Source organism: Calidris pugnax, unplaced genomic scaffold (genome assembly GCF_001431845.1).
Source record: "Calidris pugnax isolate Ruff unplaced genomic scaffold, ASM143184v1 scaffold336, whole genome shotgun sequence".
NCBI classification, from domain to species: domain Eukaryota; kingdom Metazoa; phylum Chordata; class Aves; order Charadriiformes; family Scolopacidae; genus Calidris; species Calidris pugnax.
Window position 1 is genome coordinate 262,167 of NW_015091127.1, and position 24,608 is coordinate 286,774.

General features: G+C 44.8%; 1 protein-coding gene across 4 annotated transcripts in view; it reads right to left on the reverse strand.

Moving 5' to 3' along the window:
- Window positions 1-22,692: 22,692 nt before the first annotated feature.
- Window positions 22,693-24,608, reverse strand: part of FBLN2 (fibulin 2) — a 119,141-nt gene continuing 117,225 nt past the window's right edge. For all 4 annotated transcript variants that reach the window (XM_014958456.1, XM_014958454.1, XM_014958453.1 and 1 more), the window contains exon 17: window positions 22,693-23,989. In XM_014958456.1, the coding sequence (XP_014813942.1) occupies window positions 23,632-23,989 (358 nt within the window). In that variant the 3' untranslated portion in view covers window positions 22,693-23,631. The remainder of the gene's footprint in view (window positions 23,990-24,608) is intronic.

Consider the following 24,608-nt stretch of genomic DNA (forward strand, 5'->3'; position numbering starts at 1 on the left):
AGGGCATCCTCATGCTGGTAATTCCTCCTGTGGCACGGCTGCAGCCAGGGGCTCTTGTGGGAAGATGCCGGAAAACTTCATCAAGACAGCAAGTCACCACACGGAATCAATAGGAACCAAACCAAAGCCAAACCAAAATTCTAGAATACGAGGATTAGCTTTAGGAATAACGACAGCACCACAAATTTCTGAAGAGGTAACCGTCCTCAGCAGGCACTCAGGAGGACAAAATTACAAAGTCATTTAATACTGTGGTTTGAAAGCATCACTAAATAGAGACAGTGAGAATAAAAGCATAAAGACCAACTCATCTAAATGTTTAAAGAAGCAAATAGTCAACAGCTGAACCACGAACTGCCGAGACTGGCTCACATGGAAGTGATTTGCTGAACTGTATGACAGTGTCCAGCTCTGATCTCTCTTGTTCAGGTCATAAAATCACTGGGTTTTTTGCAAATTACTTTGACTTTCCCCCCAGCTGCATTTGGCTCTGTGATACTTTGAGCTCTCTCTCTTTGTCCCTCTATCCCAACTTTGGCCTACCTTCAAAAAAAATATTAATTTACACTGTGGTCAAGTTAAGGCACATTCAACCATTTGCCATTTTGCGTGGCTTATTTGCCTTTCCAAAAATAGTGAAAAAAAAAAAAATAAAACCCAACCCAAACCAAAAATCTTCAACACAAATTTCAGGAGAATTTAATCCATCCATCCAGGACATTTCAATTGTTTGAAGCATGAAGCTTCCAAACTCCATCACCCTCCTCACAGCACCGCCGCAGCATCCCAGCAAGATGATGGCTTTGGAAAAACGCCGTCTGAGACTACCAACAACTGCAGCATCCCCGGCTCAGTTCCCCCACTTCATCTTCCTCGCTTCCTCTTCCCATCTGTCTCATCCACTTACTGTATCCTGTCATAACCCATTCTCCAGCCGCTCCATGAAGGGACAGCCTGTCACACCGTTGCACGTCGGCCCATGTTACGGTGCTCACAAACACCGCAGCTCTGCCAAAGAGCAGAAGATCTTCACTGCAAGGGAAAAACAGAAGGTCCCAAGGGCTAAATGCTGCTCCATTCGGACCTGTATTAGCCTCAGATCAAACTCTGTGCAAACGTAGACATCAACGAACAGCATTTGAACGATTCATTTACTTGCCAAGTTTCACTTGTGTACTAATGAGCTACCCAAGTAGGTAACAGCACCTTCGATTATTCCCCTGACACACACGCGGCTCTAGTTCCCTAATGAGATGAGCATCACTTTTTGTACTCTTGATCAAAATAGACCTCAAAAGCAAAACTAAAAGTCACCATTTCCTGGTGTCATGCTTCCAAGCTAAAATTAGCTGGCGGCGAGTGTACCCACGGCAAAAAAAAACCCACCCTCCTGATGCCTACATGTTCATACAAGGGGAAAATACAAAGAGAGCGTGAGCGTAGCCAGAGCTAATCCATTCCCAAAGCCCAGCAGCTATCTGCAGAAGGCTTCTGTGGGGTGCTCAATCAGCGCCGACAGCTACGATGCTCTCCTCTTCAAAGAATGCCGGCCTTTCATGTGGGCTGCCTTTGTGCATAAGGAAAGTATTTTTAGCAATGCATTGAGTGATTTGACATTGAGAGAACTGAGGGACATTGTCGAACTGGGAAAACTTGGATTGTCGGTACTTGTCTTGTACTGAAGACTTTCTGGGCCTAGAGAACAGCCTTCTCCTCTGATCCCAGTCCAGAAGCGTTCATAGACACGGTAATTATTTATAGTTCCACATCATGCTTTTAAAAGAAACCCCCATACTCTCATATGCTTGTCCAATCTTCCCAGAGATTGCTAAGATATTCCCGTGTGGACATCCCTCCTCCTATTTCAAATTCAGGATTTAGGTAGACACATGGTCAAAGATGCTGGAATAGAAAACTGGGTATAAAACACAAACAGAACCAAATTTGTCTGCAAATATAACCCAGTTCCCCAGGGAATGCAGAACCAGCACAGCAGCTGCATCCCTGTGGCGGTGGCAGCCTCTGGATCCTAAGATTTCACGACTAAAGGTGGTTTCCACAGAAAACCCTCTGTTCCTTGGCCATCCCTATGGCAGGAAACAAGCCTTTGGAGCTGCAGCATCCAGGCGTCTTCATCTAATGCGGGTGAGAAACTGCCCCATCCCAGCAGCCTCGTGATGTGCAGTATTGAGAGGTGGGGTGGGACGGTGTCCTCCCCTCATCGTCCCCTCTGAGCACAACCTCCCTCTACCAGAGGCACCCAGTGCCCTGAGCCGAGCAGATACTGCAAGGACAACACTGCACACAGCTATTGTTACTCCTGCTATTATATACTGCTATTACTACAGTCCTAAAAGAAGGTGCCAGGTAGATGTAGACAACATCTACAGTTATGAACTTGCATTTTCACCTTCACTACCAAAGTTTTTAGCTATCACATTAATATTCCACCACTGCAAATCCTGAATCCTGTACTTTGCTAATTAGGAGCCAAGTGTTATCTCTACCATATAAAGAAGGTCTATGCCATTTTGCTATTACATGATGAAAACTTGCAGTCCTTAAAAAAAACTATTCAAAGCACAACACTCTTAATGATTAACTGAAAAATAAGAGCGAACTGATCAATATGCACAGCATTCCATGAACCAGAAGTCTTAAATTATGACTGGTATTAATTGTATATAATTGAAATTATAAACTCCCTGAGATAAATCATATCTCACTTGTAAATCTTCCAGATATTTTTTTCCTAACATTTATAAATAAGTTCTCATTCATAAGCATTTACAGATTAATGCAGAGCTATGGATGTAATTTCTTTGCAAATGAAGCTATGTCAATGTCACTGTTATTTATAAATCTCTAGACTCCTTTTTTTTTTTTTTTAATCGAGTGTAACAGGTTATGAATCAAGGCATTTTTTATTGTTTGGTGGGTAGGCCTTAAGAATCAGAAGCAGGCTCCATAATCTCATTTCCCCAGAGATTAACTTACAAAAGTGATAAACTTATAGTTAGTACAGTGATGGTTTTGACAGCTATAATTTTCTTCCCCAGAAGAAAGTAATTTGAATTTAGATTAAGACACATCGCTATGGCTTCCCTTATAAACTGTTGGATTAAGTTTGTCGATTGCTCTGTACGCACGTTTGCCTGCGCAAACCAAAATGTGGAAATTAAAAATGTAGGAAGAGAGGAGCTTATGTATTCCGTTGACCTTTATATTAGTTAAGCATTGGAATTTTAATATATGTATGATACATGCTTTAATTAAAGTGTAAATCAGAACTCTGAGTTCCTCAGATTTATGAGCCATGTATCACCAGAGCTTCATTCTCAAACCTTCCCACCCGCAGGCTGCTGGGTGGCAGAAGCACCGTGGCCTGTGACACCGTGCTGGAAGCTGATAGTTACCCACAGCACCTAAGTTAAAGGTGAGAACTTCCGGCCACCCTTACTTTTTAATTTAAATCTGAATAAGAAGGCAATCAGAAGAAAATATCAGAGAGAGAAAAAAATTCTAGCTGACTGTGTAAATTAAGGGTGACAGAGGAACAGAAGTCCTCTCTTTCTGCTTATAGCTGATCATTTTATAGAGCAATCTGTCTGTATTTTCCCCCAGCCATAGGGTAATCCGTACCTGGTGCCCCAAACCAAAAAACACCCCCTTGGCACAAACTGCTGCGGAGAACGTGATGCTCAGGAGCCTGCCTACGTACATTTTTTAATAGAAGTGGAACACAACAAGAACATCTTTCACAAATAACCACTCTGGAGGATGTTAAAAAATAATAATAATTCCTCCGATTTGCTGTTTATTACCTTCCCTCGCAGATCTTTTCAAGTAAGTTGTGTATTTATAGCAGCTGAAATACATTCATCACAATTACCATTACTCACCGCAGCGTTTCCAGCATGTTCCTGTTCTCCCCTAAGTTTGCTGTACTGCAAACCCACCTGACTCTAAAAGGTGCTAAAAATTAACTCATTCTGCTTTTCCATTGGCTTTAATTAGATTACCCACATGAATAAATGAGTTCTAGAACACCAGCTTGGATGGAAGACTTCCAACAACTGGAGTCTTATTTGGGTTGCTCCTGAAGAAGGGGTTGTATGGACCCCAGGATCTGAAGTACCCTGATTTGAGAGCCCAGTGAGAAACTGTATTATACCAGGAAGCAGGGTCACAGCAGGAATTAATCTCTGGCTGAAAAATTCCTGGAAGTTCACTTAGTTGTGAAAGAAACCCTTGAGGTGTGGGGTTTGCTGTTGTTTGTACTGCTCTTCCTGGGTGCGGTGGTGGTACCCATCATCTTTCTGACTGTTCCTGCTGATGAGTGTAATGTGGTGCCATGACTTTTATCTAGTTTTAGATCAGCTGATGCTCCTCTTTAAGAAGAGGTCTTTATCCTCTGTTGCCAAGAAACAGTTCTTGCAACAATTTGTCACGGATGACAAAAATCTTCAACAATACCCTTCTCATATTGGCCTATCTGTAATACTTAGATGTTGTTTCCACTCAGAACAATATCATCTGAGAACTGTTTGGTTGAAGTGCCATGAAGGCAAACACAGAACCTGAGCCTCAGTCTGCTTCAGGACCATGCCATCGGCGCAGGGAAGGGACAAAGGTCCCCAAGGTGGAACTTCAGGGATGAATTGTAGAATCATACAATTGTCTAGGTTGTAAGGGACCTTTAAGGTCATCAACCTCACTCTGTTAAAAAACCATCACTAAACCACGTCTCTAACCACTATGTCAACCAGTCTTTCAAATACCTCCAGGGATGGTGACTCCACCACTGCCCTGGGCAGCCCATTCCAAGGCTTCATAACACTTTCCATGTAAAAATTGTTCCCGGTATCCAACCTGAACCTCCCCTGGTACAACTTGAGGCCATTTCCTCTTGTCCCATCACCTGTTCCTTGGGAGAAGAGACCGACCCCCCCTGGCTACACCCTCCTTTCAGGGAGTTGTAGAGAGCAAGAAGGTCTCCCCTCAGCCTCCTTTTCTCCAGGCTGAACACCCCCAGCTCCCTCAGCCTCTCCTCAGGAGACTTGTTCTCCAGACCCCTCACCAGCTCCATTGCCCTTCTCTGGACCCACTCCAGCACCTCATATCATATGAAGGAATATCATATGGAAACAAGAGGCTTCCAGTAACACTGGAGTTAAACGAAAGCTAGCAATTTGCGCTGCCCATCATCTTGGAAAGCTATTTGGTGCCCTCTGCGATTTTTGGCTACTTGGTTCACAAAATGATGCTGGCTCAGCACAAACCCCAGCTCGCAGGTTGCTCCACCTCAGCAGTTTCATGCCGCCTTTTGCAGCCAGGCTACACCCATTGCAAAAATTCATAGCACAACTGAAGGCAGTGGCCACTAGCCATGCTTTTATTTTGACTTGTAAAAGCAAGAACATTTGCACAGCCAGAGGGAACGATGAAACCAAAAGGGGAATGACTGTAACGTTGCCTTCTCCTATTATTGTGCATTAAACGAGTACGGTGTGAGAGCATCACACTAAAACCAAACGACGACTTTAGCACAGCCTGGGTCCGTTTGCAGAGTTGGATTTAGCACCAATTTAGGCAGCGCAGGGAGATAATGAAGCAAGGTCACCGTGGGCATAACTCTGCCAAGAGAGCGGATTGCATCAGGAGGGACGCGGGCTCCGCCTGAGCGGTCCTGGCCCGTTCCCAGCCCGGCTGGGGCTGCAGCCAAGAAAGGTGGAGAGGTGCAGGGGTGGGATGCAGCTCCCGGGGAAGTGCTGCGGTAAGAGAACTGCTAATTAATTCAATACCAAAATACTTGCTGAGGTAGAAGGCCGCTTCTGTAATCCATGCGGATTGAAGCAGCCGACTTGCAGCTCCATCCTCGCTCCAGGGTTCGCAGTACTTCGCTGACAGACTCCGAGATTTTAATCTTAGCAAAGGAGTGAGATAACTGCAAACCAGCTCCTCTCAGTCCTATGTGGTGGTACCCCCCATTTGGCCCACGCAGTAGATCCCACTCCTGTCCTCACATCTCTCCAAAAATCGCCCTCTCCCCATCTCTCCCCTCCGTCTCATTCATGGGAGCTCTCCTCATTCCCACTCAGAAGGCAGTGGAAAATATTAGTTTCTGTTCATATAACTATGGGGTAAAGAGCGTATCATTGACACTGGCGGGCTGAGGGTAAGCCCCCAGGGAACACTGTCACAATGTACACAATGTGTACATTGGCACACCCAAAGCCTTGGAGAAGTTGCATCTATTTTCTATACCAGATCCTAGTTGTCTCTGACATCTTGAGGGCAGAGTCCTCTTTTCACTGAGGGCTTCTTTCCTTGGGCAGCTCAGTCCCCTCTCCTGCTCCCCTGGTCTGTCCTTCCTTCCATCCTCTCCCCCAGCAGAGCGGTCCCATCCCACTCCCATTAACAGCTGACATTTCTGTCTTTCCAGTTACCATCACCCAGTTTTGTACTGGAAAACACTGGGCAGACGTGGCTGCACCCAGCGTCCCTCCAAGGGCTTAAACAAAACAAGAAAAGGGATTCCTTCCCAAGTCCATTCTTCTTTCTCTGTGTTACTGCAGAAGTGCAGGCGATGCTTTAAAGGGTTCAACTCTGGAAATTGTCATTCCTTTCATCTCAAATAGCAGCAGAAGCAGTGGCTGCAGCCTGGGGCTGGTGGGGAGCTCCCCACCTGCTCTGCAGCCCAGCTCAGAGCTACCACAGGAGACACGGACAGTGCCCAGACCCAGACAAAGCAGAAGACACGTGTCAGTTCTCCACTTGAATACCTACTGATGCTTCACGTAAAGATAGAATTTTGAAAAGTTAATGCAAAACATCTAGCAAGCACCATTTTTTTTCCCTGTGAGCTTTCGAAACATCTGACAGAGAGTCCCCAAGGCTGTCGTTTCAATCAATTAGTTTGGGTATACATTTTTATTCCTTATTACTAATAATCCCACTTCTCTTCTATGGAAGATGGATAACATAAGATTCAAATCTGATTGTGTAATTCTCCAGTTTAACATACAGCCAGAGTGTATTTTCACAGCACTTGTATGAGACAGAAGAACATTATTATATTTCAGTTTATGTCTGAAATAGCAAGCCTGATGGACCTGACAGGCAATGAATACTTCTCAGCCTGAATGCTTTATCTAATCTTAGGAAATAAAATATTAAAAAAAAAAAAAAAAAAAAAAAAAAAAAAAAAAAAGTAGTCTTTCTGCAGGATATTTTTTAAAATTAAAAAAAAAAAAAAAAAAAAAAAAAAAAAAAAAAAAAAAAAAAAGACAGACTCTCTCTTGAAAGCATTCTACAACCATGAGCTAGTTGTCTAAGGTCAGACAGGATGTCTTCTGCAAGATGAAATTAAACCCAGGTTTAATTTCAAACATCTTGAGCATCTTGTAACCCATCTAACCTGACAATCCTCTACGTAAAGAACAAATAAACACATTTCTGCCCTAACAGTAACCATACGGCCAAGGGACAGCATTTAAAGGAGAGAAAGGGGAGAGGGGGAAAATGAAGTTGTGTTCTTTCCTTACTTATTCCTTAGAAGAAAACCAGTCACACCTCTTTCACTGTCTTTTTGCCCATCTGCTTTGAAATCCCACATGAAAGCTGATAATTGTCCTTGATAGCAAATGAGTTTATTTTTGGTTTCAGCTGACACTGCTCCGTAGATGAGACAGCGAGATCAGCACCTGCTCTAACGTCGTTAGTCGGGGCGTTGCGCTCACTGGGGGCTGCCAGCCTCCCAGCACCCGCAGGGGTCTGCCTATTGACAACAATAACATTTGCTGTTTGCATTTCTGCTTTTACTTCATAACAAGTTCTTTCTAAAGATTCCGCATGTTTGTCACAGGAGAGACAAGTTATGCCAAAACTGGCCAAGATTGTCTCCACAAAAATACGTACACTTTCTGCGTTCCTCAGTTGTGATGCCTGAGGACACGGTCAGGATAAAGCCCAAGATTCAGGAGAAGCTGGAGGGAGGTGAGGGGCAACAAGCACCAGAAAATCCCAACCCATCTCCTAGTGATACTCTTGTCTTCCATCAGGAAACCAATGAAGGAAAAAACCAAGCATTCTCATTCTTGGAATACATTACGTTACTCTGCACGATGATAAAGAGGTGATAATAAGGCCAGTTTGTCCATTTGCAACTCAATGTTACCCAGCACAGCCCTAACCCTGTTCCACCGATGGCTTTGTTGGGATTCAAAGACACAAGTGAAGGGGTGGGAAGAAGATTGGACAGAGCTCCTGCAAGGGTTCCAGTTGCTTCAGCAGGACTAACAGCTCCCTCAAGGCTTCAGTAAGCTGAACCGTGCTCTTAATTGCCCATCTTATTTAATAACATCCCAACATACAGCTTACATTAAAGGCATCTATTTAAGTTAGAGCTTGAATGTTTTTCAATTCTTCTGCAAATAAATCACTAGATCAGTATCCATCATTCACCACCCTATCTCTGCCTGTCTGAATAAGGAACACATGGCATTTATCACCACCTTCTGCCACTGTTTATCATGGTGCAGCCCATTATCATCCTTGGACAAACCTCTCCTCGGAACTGGGGAGCTGCAGGATTTGGCCCACTTAAATTTAGTAACAGAGACAAATTCTTTCTGACGTTAGTAACTTGAATGGTTTTCTTTTTTTTTTAGATTTGGTCTTATTGCCTTGTATTTAAGGCTCAGATAATTAAGTGGATTTATATTTATATTGTCTTACTTATTTACTCATGCCTGTTATTTAAAACCTAATAACAAAAAAATGAAATTATTACTCAAGTACTCCGGATATCCATAATCTAAATTAAGATCCAGTACAAATGACTGCTTATTCTGCCTTGATGGATAAACAAACATCCAGCACTAAAATCAATGAGGGCAGCAAAATAAACCCTTGCTCTTCCATCCTCTGCCAAGTGTCAGAACATACAGCTGGCCTTAAAGGTAGGCAAAAAGCAGACATCGACATCAAGTATGGGAAAGCAAGTTAGAAAGTCAAATCCTATGAGTATAATTTTGGATGTGAAGGTCTTGGGATACAGAGAAGAGCAGGTTTGAGGGAAGAGAGAGCACCTTTATTGCACGTAAGGATCAAATGATAAAAAGAAAGAAGCACTCAGGCTCAAAATGCTTTCTCTGCTTGCATGCTCTAAGGCTTGGCTGTTTTTTCCAAGTATATCATTGTATCTCAGAAACGATATTATCTCTCCCTACAGACTTTATAGTGCTTAAAATGTCAAGTCTTCTTGAAGATGTCTGCTTTGCACTTCCCATCTGTTCCCAGAGCTGAAGCTGCTGCCCATCACTGCTTCTCACCCCTCCCACGCACACGTGGGGAAAGGTACACTTCTGCAGAGAAGAGTTCCCAAATGAGTTACAGCGTTTGGGCGAACATTAACCTCATTTCCATCCCAAAAAGCTAGCGGCAGAGACCACAGAGCATGGGTATTATATACTTGCCATATGAAATTCTATTTATAGGACCCAGCTCTCAGACTAGGCACAAGAAAAAGTTACCAGTTGTTTCAGTGTAATATGTGTACAGCAAAATCAGTCTAAAATCCTTAGGAAAAGTCTTTTACTAGAAAAAAAAGAGCTGAGAGATAAGTGTTGGTGGGTGTAACAAAATGTTTCAGTTCTTCCCAAAAGAAATAAGAACTAAAGCAAAGAGGAAATGCCTAAACTCATATTTGGGTGCTTAGGTTGCATTTATTTTTATTGGAAATAAAATAATAATATTTTTTTACAAAAATCGGTCTTTTGTGGTCGTGCAATGCGGGTTAAGGGATGAAGAGGAAAGCAAGGAAGTCCTGGTCAAGCAGTTGCCCAGTCACACTGAGCTTGTTGCAGCACAGGAGATGATTAAACCTTGGACCCTTCCCAGAGAGGCGCCCATACCACAACCAGTCTCTGTCCCTTGGACACACTGTCCCCATGAAGGGCTGAAGCCAAACCAGCACTCTTGGCTGAAGACCCACCATGGTTTTACAGCAGGCAGAAGGGAGGAGAGGCCTTTTGGCCAACCAGGCATCTTTTTACACTAAACTTCTTTTGCATCATTCTGCCAGGGGCGAGGTGGCCTTATGGTGAATAGGCACAGCCCATACCCACTGGAGTTGGTGGGAGAGGTGATCGTCCCCCTGTACTCGGCACTGGTGAGACCCCACCTCGAGTACTGTGTCCAGTTTTGGGCCCCCTACCACAAGAGGGACATTGAGGCACTGGAGCGGGTCCAGAGAAGGGCAACGAAGCTGGTGAGGGGTCTGGAGCACAAGTCTTACGAGGAGAGGCTGAGGGAGCTGGGGGTGTTCAGTCTGGGGAAGAGGAGACTGAGGGGAGACCTTATCGCTCTGTACAAGTACCTGAAAGGAGGGTGTAGAGAGACGGAGGTTGGTCTCTTCTTCCAAGTTACAGATGTCAGGACAAGGGGTAATGGCTTCAAGTTGCACCAGGGGAAGTTCAGGTTGGATATTAGGAAACATTTCTTTACTGAAAGGGTTATCCAGCATTGAAAGAGGCTGCCCAGGGAGGTGGTGGAGTCACCATCCCTGGAGGTATTTAAGAAACGTGTAGACATGGTTCTTCAGGGCATGCTCTAGTGCCCAAGATTATTGTTGTGTGTTTAGGTGGTGGGTGGTGGTTTGTGGTTTTTGTGTGTGGGTTTTTTTTTTTGTTTGTTTGTTTTTTTGTTGGTTGGACTCAATGATCTCTGAGGTCCCTTCCAACCACTACGATTCTGTGATTCTGTGAATTCATATATACATAGCTAAGGTGGTGCACGGAGCCCTCAGCGTCGGTGACAATGAGACCTAAGATCTCAATTGGTGTTGTCCATCTCAGCAGCATCCAGGCAGTGCCACCATCCCAACGTAAAGGGCTATGGTCACAGAGGAACAGCGACGCCGGCATCCCCGTGAAAGACAGCGACCTCTCTGCCAGACGCAGATGGAAAAGACACAGTGTCCTGGCCACAGCTGTGCCTGAGGCAGCCCAGCTTCTCCCAGCCCCTTCACATCACAAAGGCCAGCCACGCTCACCTAGGCAGGAGCACCAGCAAGAATCCCACCACCTCTCCCGGCTCCTTTCTTCAACACACTGTCAGCCAGCCGTAAGCCAGCTCGCTCCCCATCAAACCCTGCGCTCACACAGGCAAAAATATTCCTGCCTTCTGCTGTTGCCAGCTTTCAGCCGAACAGCGACACCGGCATCCCCGTGAAAGACAGCAACCTCTCTGCCAGGCGCAGATGGAAAAGACACAGTGTCCTGGCCACAGCTGTGCCTGAGGCAGCCCAGCTTCTCACAGCCCCTTCACATCACAAAGGCCAGCCACGCTCACCTAGGCAGGAGCACCAGCAAGAATCCCACCACCTCTCCCGGCTCCTTTCTTCAACACACTGTCAGCCAGCCGTAAGCCAGCTCGCTCCCCATCAAACCCTGCGCTCACACAGGCAAAAATATTCCTGCCTTCTGCTGTTGCCAGCTTTCAGCAAGTGGGAGTTCTGCTTTGCTCCAGTTTTTCATCCAGCCACACTGCCATGACTTTGTGGAAGTCTACAGGCGGATCTTGCCAAGAACCCAGAGCTAGGCAGCACCCGCTGAACCCTGGCAAACCTCAGCACTCGTGGTTTGATGGATGCAGTTCCTGGCAGCGGTGTCCCAAGGTGCTGCTTTCCAGCTTTTCACAGTGGAAAGCCTCCAAAAACACGTCTGCCCCAATGCTCAGTCCCCAAGGTGTTCCCACCTCCTGGTGAGCAGCTGGTCCTGTCCCCATGTCTTTACCAATGCGCTTCTCTCTGGAGAAAACAACTGAAACAACGTGGGCACAGCAGAATGAACGGAAAAGCAGGAGGTGCGCTACTTCACCGACAGCTATCTGTTAAAAGTCGGTTATGATCCATCCAGTTTATTGTTTTAGGGTTCTTAAAATTTTACACCATTAAGTACGTTAGTTCTGAACATTTACTACGCCTGCTAGCAGATCATTAGCTGCCAGCGTGGCTGGGACAACCACAGCTACTTCAGTCATCACTTTTACCAACTGCACTTAGAAGAAAGTCTTCGTTTCATGGAAGTGGCACTTTTTCGATGGATGACACTCCCTCTTTGTTTTCATTTTTATCTGGTTCTTCCATTTACTCCTTTATGATGGTCCACTCTGGCAAACTGATCACGTTCAGGTCAACCACCCCAGAAAGAAATGCCACTCTTCCACCCATCAAGAAAGACCAGGATGGAAAGTGCTCAGGGATCCAACCTATTCCCAGGTGCTTTTGCTCTTCCTCTTTTTAAAGAGGAAACATCACATTGATTTCATCCCAGTCAGGAGTTTGTTGACTTCAGCAGGAGCCAACTGCAAGTGTGGGACAGGGCAGGTACACAGAATTATAGCAATCCCCATTGAAATTGGGTCAGGTTATCAAACCTAACTTCCTCCATACTCAAAAATAACCACCCAACATAGTGCCATCTTGAATCATTACAGACTATTTTAATGTTTTCTTCTCTTCCAGTAAGTATATTATTAATACTTTCAGACACTTTCCCCCTTTTGTTCCAAGTCAAATAGTTCAGTGTTTCTAAGATGGTCCTTCAGTACACAAATGAAGGACAGCAGTAATTTTGCCAGGAAGTGCATAAAAATCCTCTTTTAGTCTATTCCACAACACTATTCCACAAAATAAAGAGCAAATCAGAGCATCTCCCGCATGTCTGGAAGTCTTTACGTGTATCTTGAGATGATTAAATGCTACTGAAGTAAACAGGGAAGCTCAGGATCATAGCATCATGATTCTATGATTGGGTTGAGTTGGAAGGGACCTTAAAGATCGAGTTTCAACTCCCCTACCAACACCTACCACAAAAAAGCCAAGCTTCTACCAAAAAAAGCCACGCTCCTACCAAAAAAAGCCAAGCTTCGTTTGAGATAAAAAGTTCTCTTTCGTCTCAGCATCGAATTAAAATGGGAGGATTATCAAAGATGCCGGCGTTTCTGTGAAGTGGTGTTCATGCAGTGACAAGGAGAAGGTCTGCACACCCTCAGCCAGTGGCCGCTCCTCATCCCAGCCCAAACCTTCCCTGGGAACTTCAGCCCCCCCAGGCCATTGTGGGGAGCTCCTGGACCTTCGCCACCCAGTGCAGGATGTTCTTGGCAACAGCCAGAAGGGCACTAGAACCAAATAAGGAGAAATCTGGAAGCTGGTTTGTCTCGGCACTCTTGCAGCCAAGCAAATCTGCCAAAACTCATGGAGCAGGACACAGGAGGCGGGGGGGAACCCACAAAAACCCAAATGAAACAACAGATTGAACTTATGACTGTCTGTCCAGCCAGCACCAGCAATATCTCATTACAGATCAGCGATGATGAAATACAGCGACAGTGAGTGTGACACAGCTGATGAAAGACCTCGAAACGTTTACGCTTATGCAGAGGTTCAGTTTCACGTTCCTTACAAGCTTTGCAAACAAGAACAGCGCCAAAAAACACGGAAGAATGATTGTAAGTTTTACCTTTTTTTAAAAAAGCCCAAATACCAAAACCCCTGCTCCCCAGTTTCTCATTCCAGCCTGTGCAGTTGCAGGACAGGTGAAAAAAGGGCTTTCACAGTTGGAAAAAAAATAAGTTTCAGAGACAAACCTGCGGTAGAGCCATGGGCTCCTTCAGGTCAGACCTTGGTTTAGAAGGTGGGGAGACAGTGTGGTCCTGGGGAGCTGCTGCCCGCCTGGGTTGTGCCCCAGGGAGGGACCACCCTGTCACCGTCCCCATCCCACACATACTCACCAGCAGAACACCCCTGCGCAGGGAGTGAATAATTTAGCACTTCAAAAACAAAACAAAAAACCCAGGAAAGCTCTAGTCCTGGTCCTACTCCAAACACCTATTATCTAGTCTGACTGCCCCCGTTCTATTTCCTCCTCTTTGATCAACTAATGACCAGGAAAAGCTACATAAGAAAAATATATTCCTGCTATCTTTGAACTGCTGCGGCGAGTGCAAATGCATCGCTTTCCATGAGAACAGAGAAAATATTTCTTCAGAGGCTAATGTGAGAAATGAGGGGGAAAAAGGTAGGAGGAGGAGGTAGGGGAGAAACTATTATTTTATTAACTAATTAGATTGGTGTTAAAAGAAAATGAGCCTGTCTGCAAATCTCTGCATTATTGATTCTGGAGAAGTTGCTGTAGTGTACAACGGAGACAATGAAACACCTGGATTTGTGTTTGGAAATGGCTATCCCTGCCCGGACAGGGAACACAGAGATCTACAAAATAACCTAATTATTGTAATGAGGAAGGTGGGAAACCATTGCCATCCGGCAGGTTTGGGAAAAGAGTGACTGCAGGTAACAACTGGCCTTGGGCTCTGTTTTTCAAAGTCTTCCAGAACTGCCCCATGAAAGAAAAGAAATCCCCCTGCCTTCCTTTCATTTCTGTGACCAACTATTGTTGGTTTTGATGAACCAACTATTCCTGCTTTCCATGAACGTCCCTGCTTTTGCTGTTCTGGACAGTCAGCGAGGCCACCACCATTAAAAACAAAAAAAAAAAACCAAACACCAACAAAAAATCAGAACAAACCCCAGCAGTTCTGCAGTCACAACAGGGCCAAAACTGACTCAACTACTAGGACACCAGCAGCGGGTCAGGCCAGCACTGCCCTGGCAACGGCCACCACTCTGCCCCACATCATCTCTTGGGTTGGCCCACAGCAAAGATGACGCATAAGGACATAAACTGAAAGATCCAATACTCTCTCTCTCCAAAACCAAAAATAAAAATAGAGAGAAAATACATTAAGAACATGTGGGAACAAATATTTAACATTAAACTCTATGTTTGATTCCTCCTGCAAAAGCACTCCAAGAAAGAAGGAAACAATGCCTTAAAAAAAATAACACAAAAATAATCAGTGGAATTTGGGAAAATATAAATCATCCTGTATTAGTGATTTCCCAGGGCGCTCATTCAACACCACACTCTGTGAAGTCCCAGAAGTGCACGGAGCAGCTGCCTCCCAAACCTGCAACACGGCAGAGCTTAAAGCCATGGTGTAATTTAGAATAATATTATTCTTCAGATTCTGGCCTGGCAGCTCGATGGTATTGCCAGCGGATTAGCGAGTGCTAACGCCAGGGCTGTCTCCAAGGCAGCAATGAAAAAGGGTTGATGGATTTTTGGATGTTTCTTTCTGCCCTGTGCCCTTTTGAGAAGGGATGAAACAAAAACCTCCTGGCAATGGGGTAAAAGCAAGAGAACCTACAGGAGGCAGCTCAAGGCGGGGAGAGGCTTCAAGCGGAACTCACAAAAGGAAGAGATGAAGATTGGTGCTGGGTCAAAAGTACCAAAGTTACCAAATATGAAGAGTGCAGGAATTTCTAAGGATAGGGAAGTTGTGAAGCGGAGCCGATGGTGGCTTCTGAGGTCCTGAGCAGGGAAAAAACATATGGAAAAGCAACTCTGCACCATGTGCCAAAGGATATGGGCTCTACCCAAGCAACGTGCAGGTGACCAGCACAATGCACCTGTGGCAGAGATGTGAACACCCGCTCCCTCCTTCCTGGAGGCTCACCAACCCAAACCACTGAACACACACACAAACCCTCCCAAAAGCCAACCGCCACCGACCGAACGCCCCACACACTATCTTCATGGAGGGTAAAAGGCGGACATAAGGGTGGGGGGGTCCCAGAACACAGCTCCACACTCTCTGTTGGCTTTTGAGTGTCCTTCTGAACCAGAGTCCTGGCCTTCACCCTCTTCTGATCACTCAATTTACAAGCTGAAAGCTACTTTTTTTAAACAACAGTATAGGTACTTACATGGAGTAATCATATTCTTAGATGGCCTTCATCATGATATATGTCAGAGTCTTCCGGATGCCATTCAAACAACATTACAAGCATCTGCCACATGTGTCTCTGTATTCCTCTCCCCAGAGGAAAACAAAGCTATGATGAAAGCTGGGAATTCACTTCACCGAGTCCACTCCCTCCAACGGAGCTCTGCGCCAACAGCTGTTGGGAAACCTTACAAAACCCTTGAAGAAAATCAAGTACTTCTCCTAAGGAATCATTATTTTCAAGGTTATTTGGGTTGAGTTTTTTGTTGGTTGGTTGTTTTGGGGTTTTTAATTTTTTTTTTTCTTTTTTTTAGCACTACTGGAGTTAGCAGAAGATGCTCCATGGTGCATGGCACAGCCCACAAGAGCTGTATGTTTGTGACACCCGAGAATACACTTGCCCCCTCCAGCCACCGGTACTACCTCTGGTGCCTGGTTTGGGAGATCCTCAGGTGATGGGAAAAGTCAGCAGGATTTCTTCCAGCCTCTAATGAGGTAACAACAGGTATCCAACCCCAAAGTACCCTGTTGCTAGTACTGCTACAGGGTCAAGTAGAATCATAGAATTGTCTAGGTTGGAAGGGACCTTAAAGATCATCCAGGCCAACCATCAACTTAACTCTGACAAAAAAAATATATATAAGAAAAAAAAACAAACCGCTAAACCATATTCTTGAGGACCATGTCAACCCGTCTTTTGAACACCTCCAGGGATGGTGCCTCAACCCCTTCCCTGGGCAGCCCATTCCAATGCTGGATAACCCTTTCCGTGAAGAAATGTTTCCTAATATCCAATCTAAACCTCCCCTGGAGCAACTTGAGGCCATTTCCCCTTGTCCTATCTCCTGTGACTTGGGAGACGAGACCAACCTCCACCTCCCTACACCCCCCCTTCAGGTAGTTATAGAGCACAAAGAAGGTTTATTCTGTAACTCTTTCATCAGATGCAAGGACCCATAGAGGTTGTAGCCACGTGCATCACCATTGCTTCACGTCCAGTTATCCGCTTGGACAGAACCCAGAACAGACTCCAGCTATTCCAAATCCCAGTCGAGCACTCAAACCTTCCCAGTTAACGGGATTACTCACATCAACAACTGATACTTTTGTACAAGTGGAGGGCGCAGACTCTCGCCTACATGAATTGCAGTTCGGAGCAGCATTGTCTAATGCATGGGAAAATCCCAAAAATGCCTTAAATCCCAGTTATATAAACACCTACAGTTCAGTTATGATGACACGTAGCCGGTGATTACACTAATGGAGAGGCACAACCCTTCCCCTACTCCTAGCAGCAATCCTAGACTATAGTCTATCGTTACTCCAGAATTCCACTTTTGCATCAGTCAACCTCAAACTCCATCTGAAATATTCCCGGTCAATGCAAAAGCCATTTCTCCAAGGTGCACCTGAATAGGTAACGGGATTAATTGTAACAGACCTTTGCAAAAGATGAGATTAACTGAGATTAGTCTTTTATGCAACTACTGCAAAGAAGGTCCATAAGAGAAGAAAATTATCATTTAGCATTTTGATGGCTGCAGTGCTGGTGTGGTACAAGCTGCTCCATCGTAGCTACAGGACACTCTCAAAACTCCCAGTACCAGCATAGGAAGCACATTCTCATCTACCATCCCCACACCAGGAGGTCAGTGGGCACCTCCTCCACTGGCCAGGTTGTGTGAGCTCCATCTGCTTCATGTCCCAGCTGCAGGCAGATGTGTGAAACGGCCCCCTCAGTCTCCCAGTCACACACACCAAGGTCCTCTCACCACTACAGTCTCTCTCTGTTGGTGACAGTATTTGCTTTCTTACCACCAAAAATGCAAAATTCTCACCACCAAAAATGCAAACTTCTCACCAAGGTGATCTTTTGAAGGCATCAACCCTGTGTCACTAGTTTATATAGTTGATTCAAACTCCAAAAGGGCAACGCTCCACTCCAAATGTGCCTCATTGAAGATTATCAGGTTGGTTTTTTTCCCATATTGAAAGTATTCCACGTACATTGTTCTCTTCTGGCCATCAGTGCTGGGGAGGATCTATCCTCTTCTGCAGTGCACCTGGCTGCAATCAATAATTCTGTAATGCCAGGGAGCCAAAAGCCCTCTCTGGAATGGAGAAGCCCTGTTGAGCCCGTTGGACACCCTCATCAACACAGAGAAAGGCATCTCCATCCTCCCATTCTCTCAAGGCATTTAGGTCTCCGTTTTGGAAGTATTTTCCTTAAATTGGAACAGCTATTGTTACTAACATGTTCTGCAATTACTTTCTAGAAACGATGGCACAAAGGAGAGTTCAGGACTCTGCCCATTTTGCTATTATTTCAAAATAAAATTAGATTTTAGATCTCCTGCCCATCAAGGGCAGCATTCACCACTTGTTCTACTGGGAACAATTTGTTAAATGCACACTCCTTCAGACGCCCTTTCCATCATTAGTGTTTCTCTTTAGAAACTTGGGATTTCTCTGTGAGATTTGATTTAATGCTTTAGTTACAGACTGTTACCACAGAACTGCTTTCCATGCCCCTTCTCAAATGTTGCATGTTGACTAACACAGCCCTGGATCACCTGTAAGCACAAGGTATCTCCCCCATGACCAACTCTTTCCCAGGAACTGGGGGTTCCTGTCCCATTGGGTTGGTCTTGCTCCATCAGATCAGACCACCCTTCCCACCCCAGCAGCTCCCCCAGGCCCCACATCACCAGTTCAGTCCTTCCAGCCCACCATCACCATCACACCACCCCCATGTCCAAGCAATTAAAACATCCTGCTGTGAATTTATGCAGTTAACAAAATTTTTGGCTACCACGCAGAAGACTTGCTCATGTACAAAGGATCTCCTCCTACCCCTCCCCTCACAGTAGACAGGGCACCACAATGGCATCCTCTTCCTCTCCAAAACCAGCTATAAAAAGAAAATCCACAGCAGATGTTGGGGTTTTTAACCATAACGGGAGCCTCACAGGAAATCAATGTCACGATCTTGCCCTGAAAAAGCACCCCCAGTCTCTGCACTGGGGTGCAAGTGGGAGAACCCCATCTCCCCCTGTGCCAGGGGACATCCAGCAGGAGCTCTTGAAGGGTGACGCTTACCTAGAGGGCTCCAAGGCTGTGGAACAGCCCTAGGCATCGACTGCTATTTATAGAGAACACGCAAGAGAAAGGATTGTGTTTCAGGAGACAAAAGGCTCAAGTTTGTGACTTCAGTTTCGCATTGCTCAAACTGGGAATAATTAAACCCTGGTTTTCAATAGCCACTTCAAAATGAACGTTCTCTGGGATGCAGAGAACACTGAAAGTGGGAAGACACTTTTTATTTAACCTCAAAAACCTATTTTTGCTCAAGAATCCTAATTCTCCCCGGCTGGAACTTTCTCTTCCTCCTGGCATGGGTGGGAGCAATGGAAGATGAAGGAAAAAAAGAGGAAAATAAATGGGGAGGAACAGCCAGGGCCTCTCGTGTGAGCTATAGAGAATAAAGGAGACAAAGAATCTCCAGGAGATCCCCCAAGTCCTGCAAACCAGGTGAAAGCACCTCCTCACCCTGCGAAGATCTGAGGGGAAGCACAAAACTTACCCACACACAAAGGACACCAATTTTAATCACATGCTCCAGACAAAAACCCATAGTCAGCCCCATAACCACCTACCATCCTACCAGAGAACTGCAAAATTGTATTTTATTTCCACTGTTTGATTTCACTGTTCTGCTCCTTCACTTTCCATCTTCTGCACACAGTTTTTACACTCCTGCTTCTGGCTGGGCTGTGAAGAGCAGCCCTCAGGGGGTGAGGAAAGGTGCAACCACAAACCGTGAGCCATCGGGTGCAGGGCAGAAATGGCCCCTCACCAGGGCCCCCTTTCCACCTAAGAGCTGAGTGGTGCCAGGTGCTGAGCATCTACCCTGAGGAGCAAAGTCCCACCAGCTGGGACCAGTCCCACCAGCAACTCCCCCTACGGCAGAGGGGCGAGGAGGGGGCTCAGCTTCTCCTCCGTTTTCTGAAATACCAACACCTGTGCTGAAATACCCATTTGAAATACCAGCATTTCAAATGGGACCCTTTCAGAAGAGACTCTCTTATGCTGTGATGTTAAAGCCACTGTTGTAGCACGTCCTTACTACAGCTTGAACCTCAAAGCATGATCCAAAGCACAAAACTCTTAAGTTTGAAATCTGCTTCTGTCCTAAAGTCACTAGAGTAAAGGAATAACGGATATAAAGGAGAAGAAAAATAAATGTGATTGAAGTTGTGTTTGTGGGATCTTGGAGCTAACAGAAGAATTCTGGCCTGCTAGAGTTAACAGCTCACCCTTCTGTGATGGGCACGCCATGCTCTGGTTCTCCAGCATGAGGAGCAGGAGCAAGACCCCAGCTGCCTTCTCTCTCCATCAGGCTCACAGATGAATGCACAGACTAGTCAGCACCTGCAGTAATCCACATTGGTGTGTGTTTTTTACATACAAAGAGACTGTAAAGTCCTTCCTCCCTGGTGTAGAAAGGAAACAATTCCAAATATTAGGTAAAACCATTTTTCTCAACCATCTACTGCTATTTCAACTCTGTTATGTAAATTCCAGTCAACCAAAAACTTGATGTTTCGTTCTGTAATAGACCCATTCAAATTTCCAGCAAACAAACAGGTTTTAATTTCTTCCTCCTTCCAATGATACATTTGGTGTTCCTCAGAATCTGGGATCACTGGATCTCCTGAGGGACACACCAGCTGAGTCCAGAGGTGCCACATTTCATACAGGCAGGAGCAGGTCCCCTGCAAAGCCCAGCAGAGCAGGCCTCTTTCAGACGGGTCACATAAAGGCCATTTCCAATTTGGGGAACATACATAATAACCTGAACTTTTACACACAGATAATCATGTGCCCCAAGTAAACTATAGTTCTGTATTAAGTTTTCAGCCCTTGTCTTCCTGGTGAATTTATCAGCTCATGTAGTTCTTGAGTAGCTGCTCCAAATTCACCTCAAAGAGGCAAGGGGTGGGGAGGGCTCTGAAGAAGCCAAGTGGGGAAAAAAAGATACTTAATTCACTTATTCAAAGTGGAGAAAGATAAAAATAACACAGAGAGAAATAAAAATATGGTTGTTTAAGAGGGAATTCAATAAAGCTACCACTGTTTGAAGAAAGCGTAAGAGGCCACAAAGGTACAGTCCATGCCTGAGCTCTTCTCACCGAGAAGACCTCTTGTGTGTGAGTGGATATACCAGGTTACCAGCAAATAAAGCAGAAGAAGCATTACCGAAGGTGGAAAATGGGCCTTGCAGGAGCCACAGGAGTTGAAGGAGACAAAAATTCCAGCCCAAAGCCATTGTGACCAAGTGGAAGAACATCCTCAGCTGTCAGTGGGTCTTTGGGTTCAAGTTCCATCATTCGCACTGTCCTAAGAAAATGCAAAGGATGCAGGAGGCCCTGCCCTGTGGCTCCTACTAGAACTGACAGGCCATACACTTTGGGTTGGTAAAAGATTCCTCTGGTTATTTTTGGAACAGAAGAATGTGGAATTATCTACAATAAGCCTTTCCTTTGCTTTGACCAGTTGCGCCGAGCAACTGCTTCTAATCTTTTTGGATGTCTCCTGGACACAGTACTGATGAAGACATGTTTTTTCATAACATAGCATTTTACTTATAATAGTATGCAAAGCCTTTCCTGAAACTTTCCTCATCAATTACCTGCCTAGAAAATGAGAAGTCGGTGTTAGAAACTGCCAGGTCCTTAATATGATTGACTGTGGCTGGTTTCAGTCAGCGAAAGGTCTCCACATAACAAATGGCTTGTCCGCTTGGTTCTCTGACAAGAAAGACTGTCGAGGCCCGAGTATCATTTCCGCTCAATCAAATCCTAATGCTGATGGAAAACCCTGGGTTTCGGTGACTCTTGATGTGCCCTGCTGGGGCATGGAGAGATGTATGGCCGCTCAACACGCACAGCGCCGAGTGGATGGGGAAGGCTCTCCTCCTCCCCAGTGCCAGCTAAACTGTTAACTATGAAAAACAAAGAGATGGATGGAAGAAGATCACTTCTACAAAATGCTTTTTATAGAAAAAAAAAAAACACAAACAAAATCCAAATAAAAGCTTGATGTATGCAAACTCAATCTGGGGAATAGCAGTAATTTGTCCCCGGTAATGGGTCTTCATGATGTCAGATACAGAAAGATTTGCACTTTATTATCAATAAGAGAGTCCAAAAGCAGTGACTTGAAGTGGCAGAAATTGGCCTTGGGATACAGTGAATACAGCACATCTCCCCTCTCACCACACAGGTGGTGTCCACAAGGTTTTAAGATGCAGTTCCAACAAATATTTTACCGTGTAATAAAACTGTTGATTATGGCATAAAGAAAGCCATAAGATTTGATTTCTCCCTTTTTTTTTTTCATACACACTGGTCAAAAGAGGACTGACTGTAGAAAAGAACAGATTATTAAACTGCAGTGTAGTAAAAATCAATATATTGTAGCTATGCTTTTCCTTTAAAACATTTTGTAGAATAATTATATCTGGAACAAAGGAAGCTCAGAACATTTCAACACTGGAGCTTTTTTTCCTTTTTTTTTTTTGGGAAGGAGGAGGAAAAAAAAAAGAAAACAGCCATAAAGAAGTTCCGATATTCATTTCTAAATTCTAACAAATACTTCGATTATACTACGCTTTGCTACATCTGGCCTTCAGCTTTGGACCTCATCCAGCTTCCTGTAGAACTAGAGGAAATCCAGCTCAAAACTTAGGTTATGTTATTTTCTAAATGGCGTAACACAAACCCCCAATTTAACTGGCATTTTCCTCTCCGTCGTTGAGTAACACAACTGAGGCAATTTTCCTGAAGAAGAGAAGCAACTCCCCTTTTTGTTTATTTAAAATCGCAAGTGCTTCCTCAGTGGCACAACCAAGCTTTCAAATAAGGAACAGCAATCGATTATTTCACTATTTCCGTGTTTCTCTTTGACAGTCCTTTAAGAATTATAATGCATCTAATCTGCACTGATAGTTACCTAAACAGAATGAGTCTGTGTAGAGAGGAATCCCAGCAGCTACAAAGACAAAAATGCTAAAAATGGCAAGGTGAAATTCTACCCTAAAGCACGACATTCTCTTAAGGCCTTGGTCTTGCAAATATTCAGCGCGTGAGTAGTCCTACGAAAGCAAGACTCAATCATCGGCTTTTTCACTGGTGGAGTTTTCTTTTATTCATATATATTTTTAGGCAACATATTATGAAAATTGGAAAAGAGGAAAAGAGACCGGTACGAGGAGGTGAGCCCACGGCCGGTGTGCACCTACGGCCTTCGACACAGCACCTCAGCTCAGAGACCTCAGCGAAGCCGGTGGCTGAGCCAAACCCCGAGTTTGGGTGACAAAGAGAAATTGCTCAAGGTTTCTCTTAGTGGCAGAAGCCAACGCTCCCAAGTGAACATCTTTCCCCTCTAGTGCAATACCCTGCAGATGGGGCTAAACCTAAAAAATAACTGCTAAGAAAAGGTTCCAGCATTTAACACAACCTATGTGCTGCTTTTCTAACCCCTCCTCCGCTCATTCTCAAATGATGATGTAAAGAATTACATAAGAAAACGAAACAAACAAACAAAAAAAAGATAAAAATTAACTTAATTTACACAACCAATAAAAAAAGTTTAAAGCAATGATAGAAAAATAATATAAAGGCTAGATACATTAAATGCCAGTTCAACAGTATTAAGCTTTGGTAGATCAGTTAAAGAGCATAGCACCAATAAAATCCAATGTCAATACAGGCTTCAGTACGCATGAGCTGTGATGAAAATGTAAATTTTGGCAAGAAAAGTAGTGTATGTTCCCTGACGCCACAGTTTCATTTCAACATCCAGCAAAAAGTCTTTAGGCTCTTTCACTTGTCGCTGAAGGTAGACAATGCCCGTGTAGGAGTTCAGCCTCCGAGTGCTGAAGTAGTTTTCTTCGTTTCCCTTGTTGATAGTAAGGATTATGTTGTCTCCAGCATAGGCAGGCGATGGTCCAATACGGAAAATATGAGCTGGGACCATAATATTGGTTTGGAAGTTCAGCTGGTAATAGGTAATGCGCACCGGGGTATTTTGGCAGTCCAGATAATTAAAACAACTGATTCGTTCACACCTCCTAAGAGATGAGAAATGAAACACATTCAGTGTCCATGTAAAAACATGGTAAGCAGGTAAAAACATGTGTATTTCAGAGCAAGACAGACAGGAGTCCCAAACTTCAGCTGTGTCATCACCAGCTGCTTGTTCTGCTTTTACAGTGCCCATAAAAGCGTTTGGAAATGATGTAATTGTCAGAGTCGAACACTAAGAAAAAGTTGATGGACATGGAGAGCTGCGTTGGGAAGCTCCACCATGAAGGAAGAGCCAGAGTCGCGCTGGAAGCAGCACGGGGCTCGGAAGAGGAGTCTGTGGTTCATCACTGACAGCACAACCCCGGGCCAACGCCCCAAGAAAATAGAAGAAATCACACTTAAAAAGGTAGCTACAAGGTGGGGATGGGAAACCAGCTCCTCAACTTGTAAAGCCATTCGATTCTATATGGCAGGAAAAGTATGTTTTAAGGTGTAAGCAGCAAAATATGGTTTCCCAAAGCACTGCCAGCCACGGAGGCAGGGAACAGGGAGGGAGATGATGGGTCTCCTGAGCCATTCCCAGACCCCTGCAGCCTGGCAAGGGCTCGTCATCCTGCTCCCCCTCAATATTTCATCCATATCTGAGGAACCGTAGTCCAAATA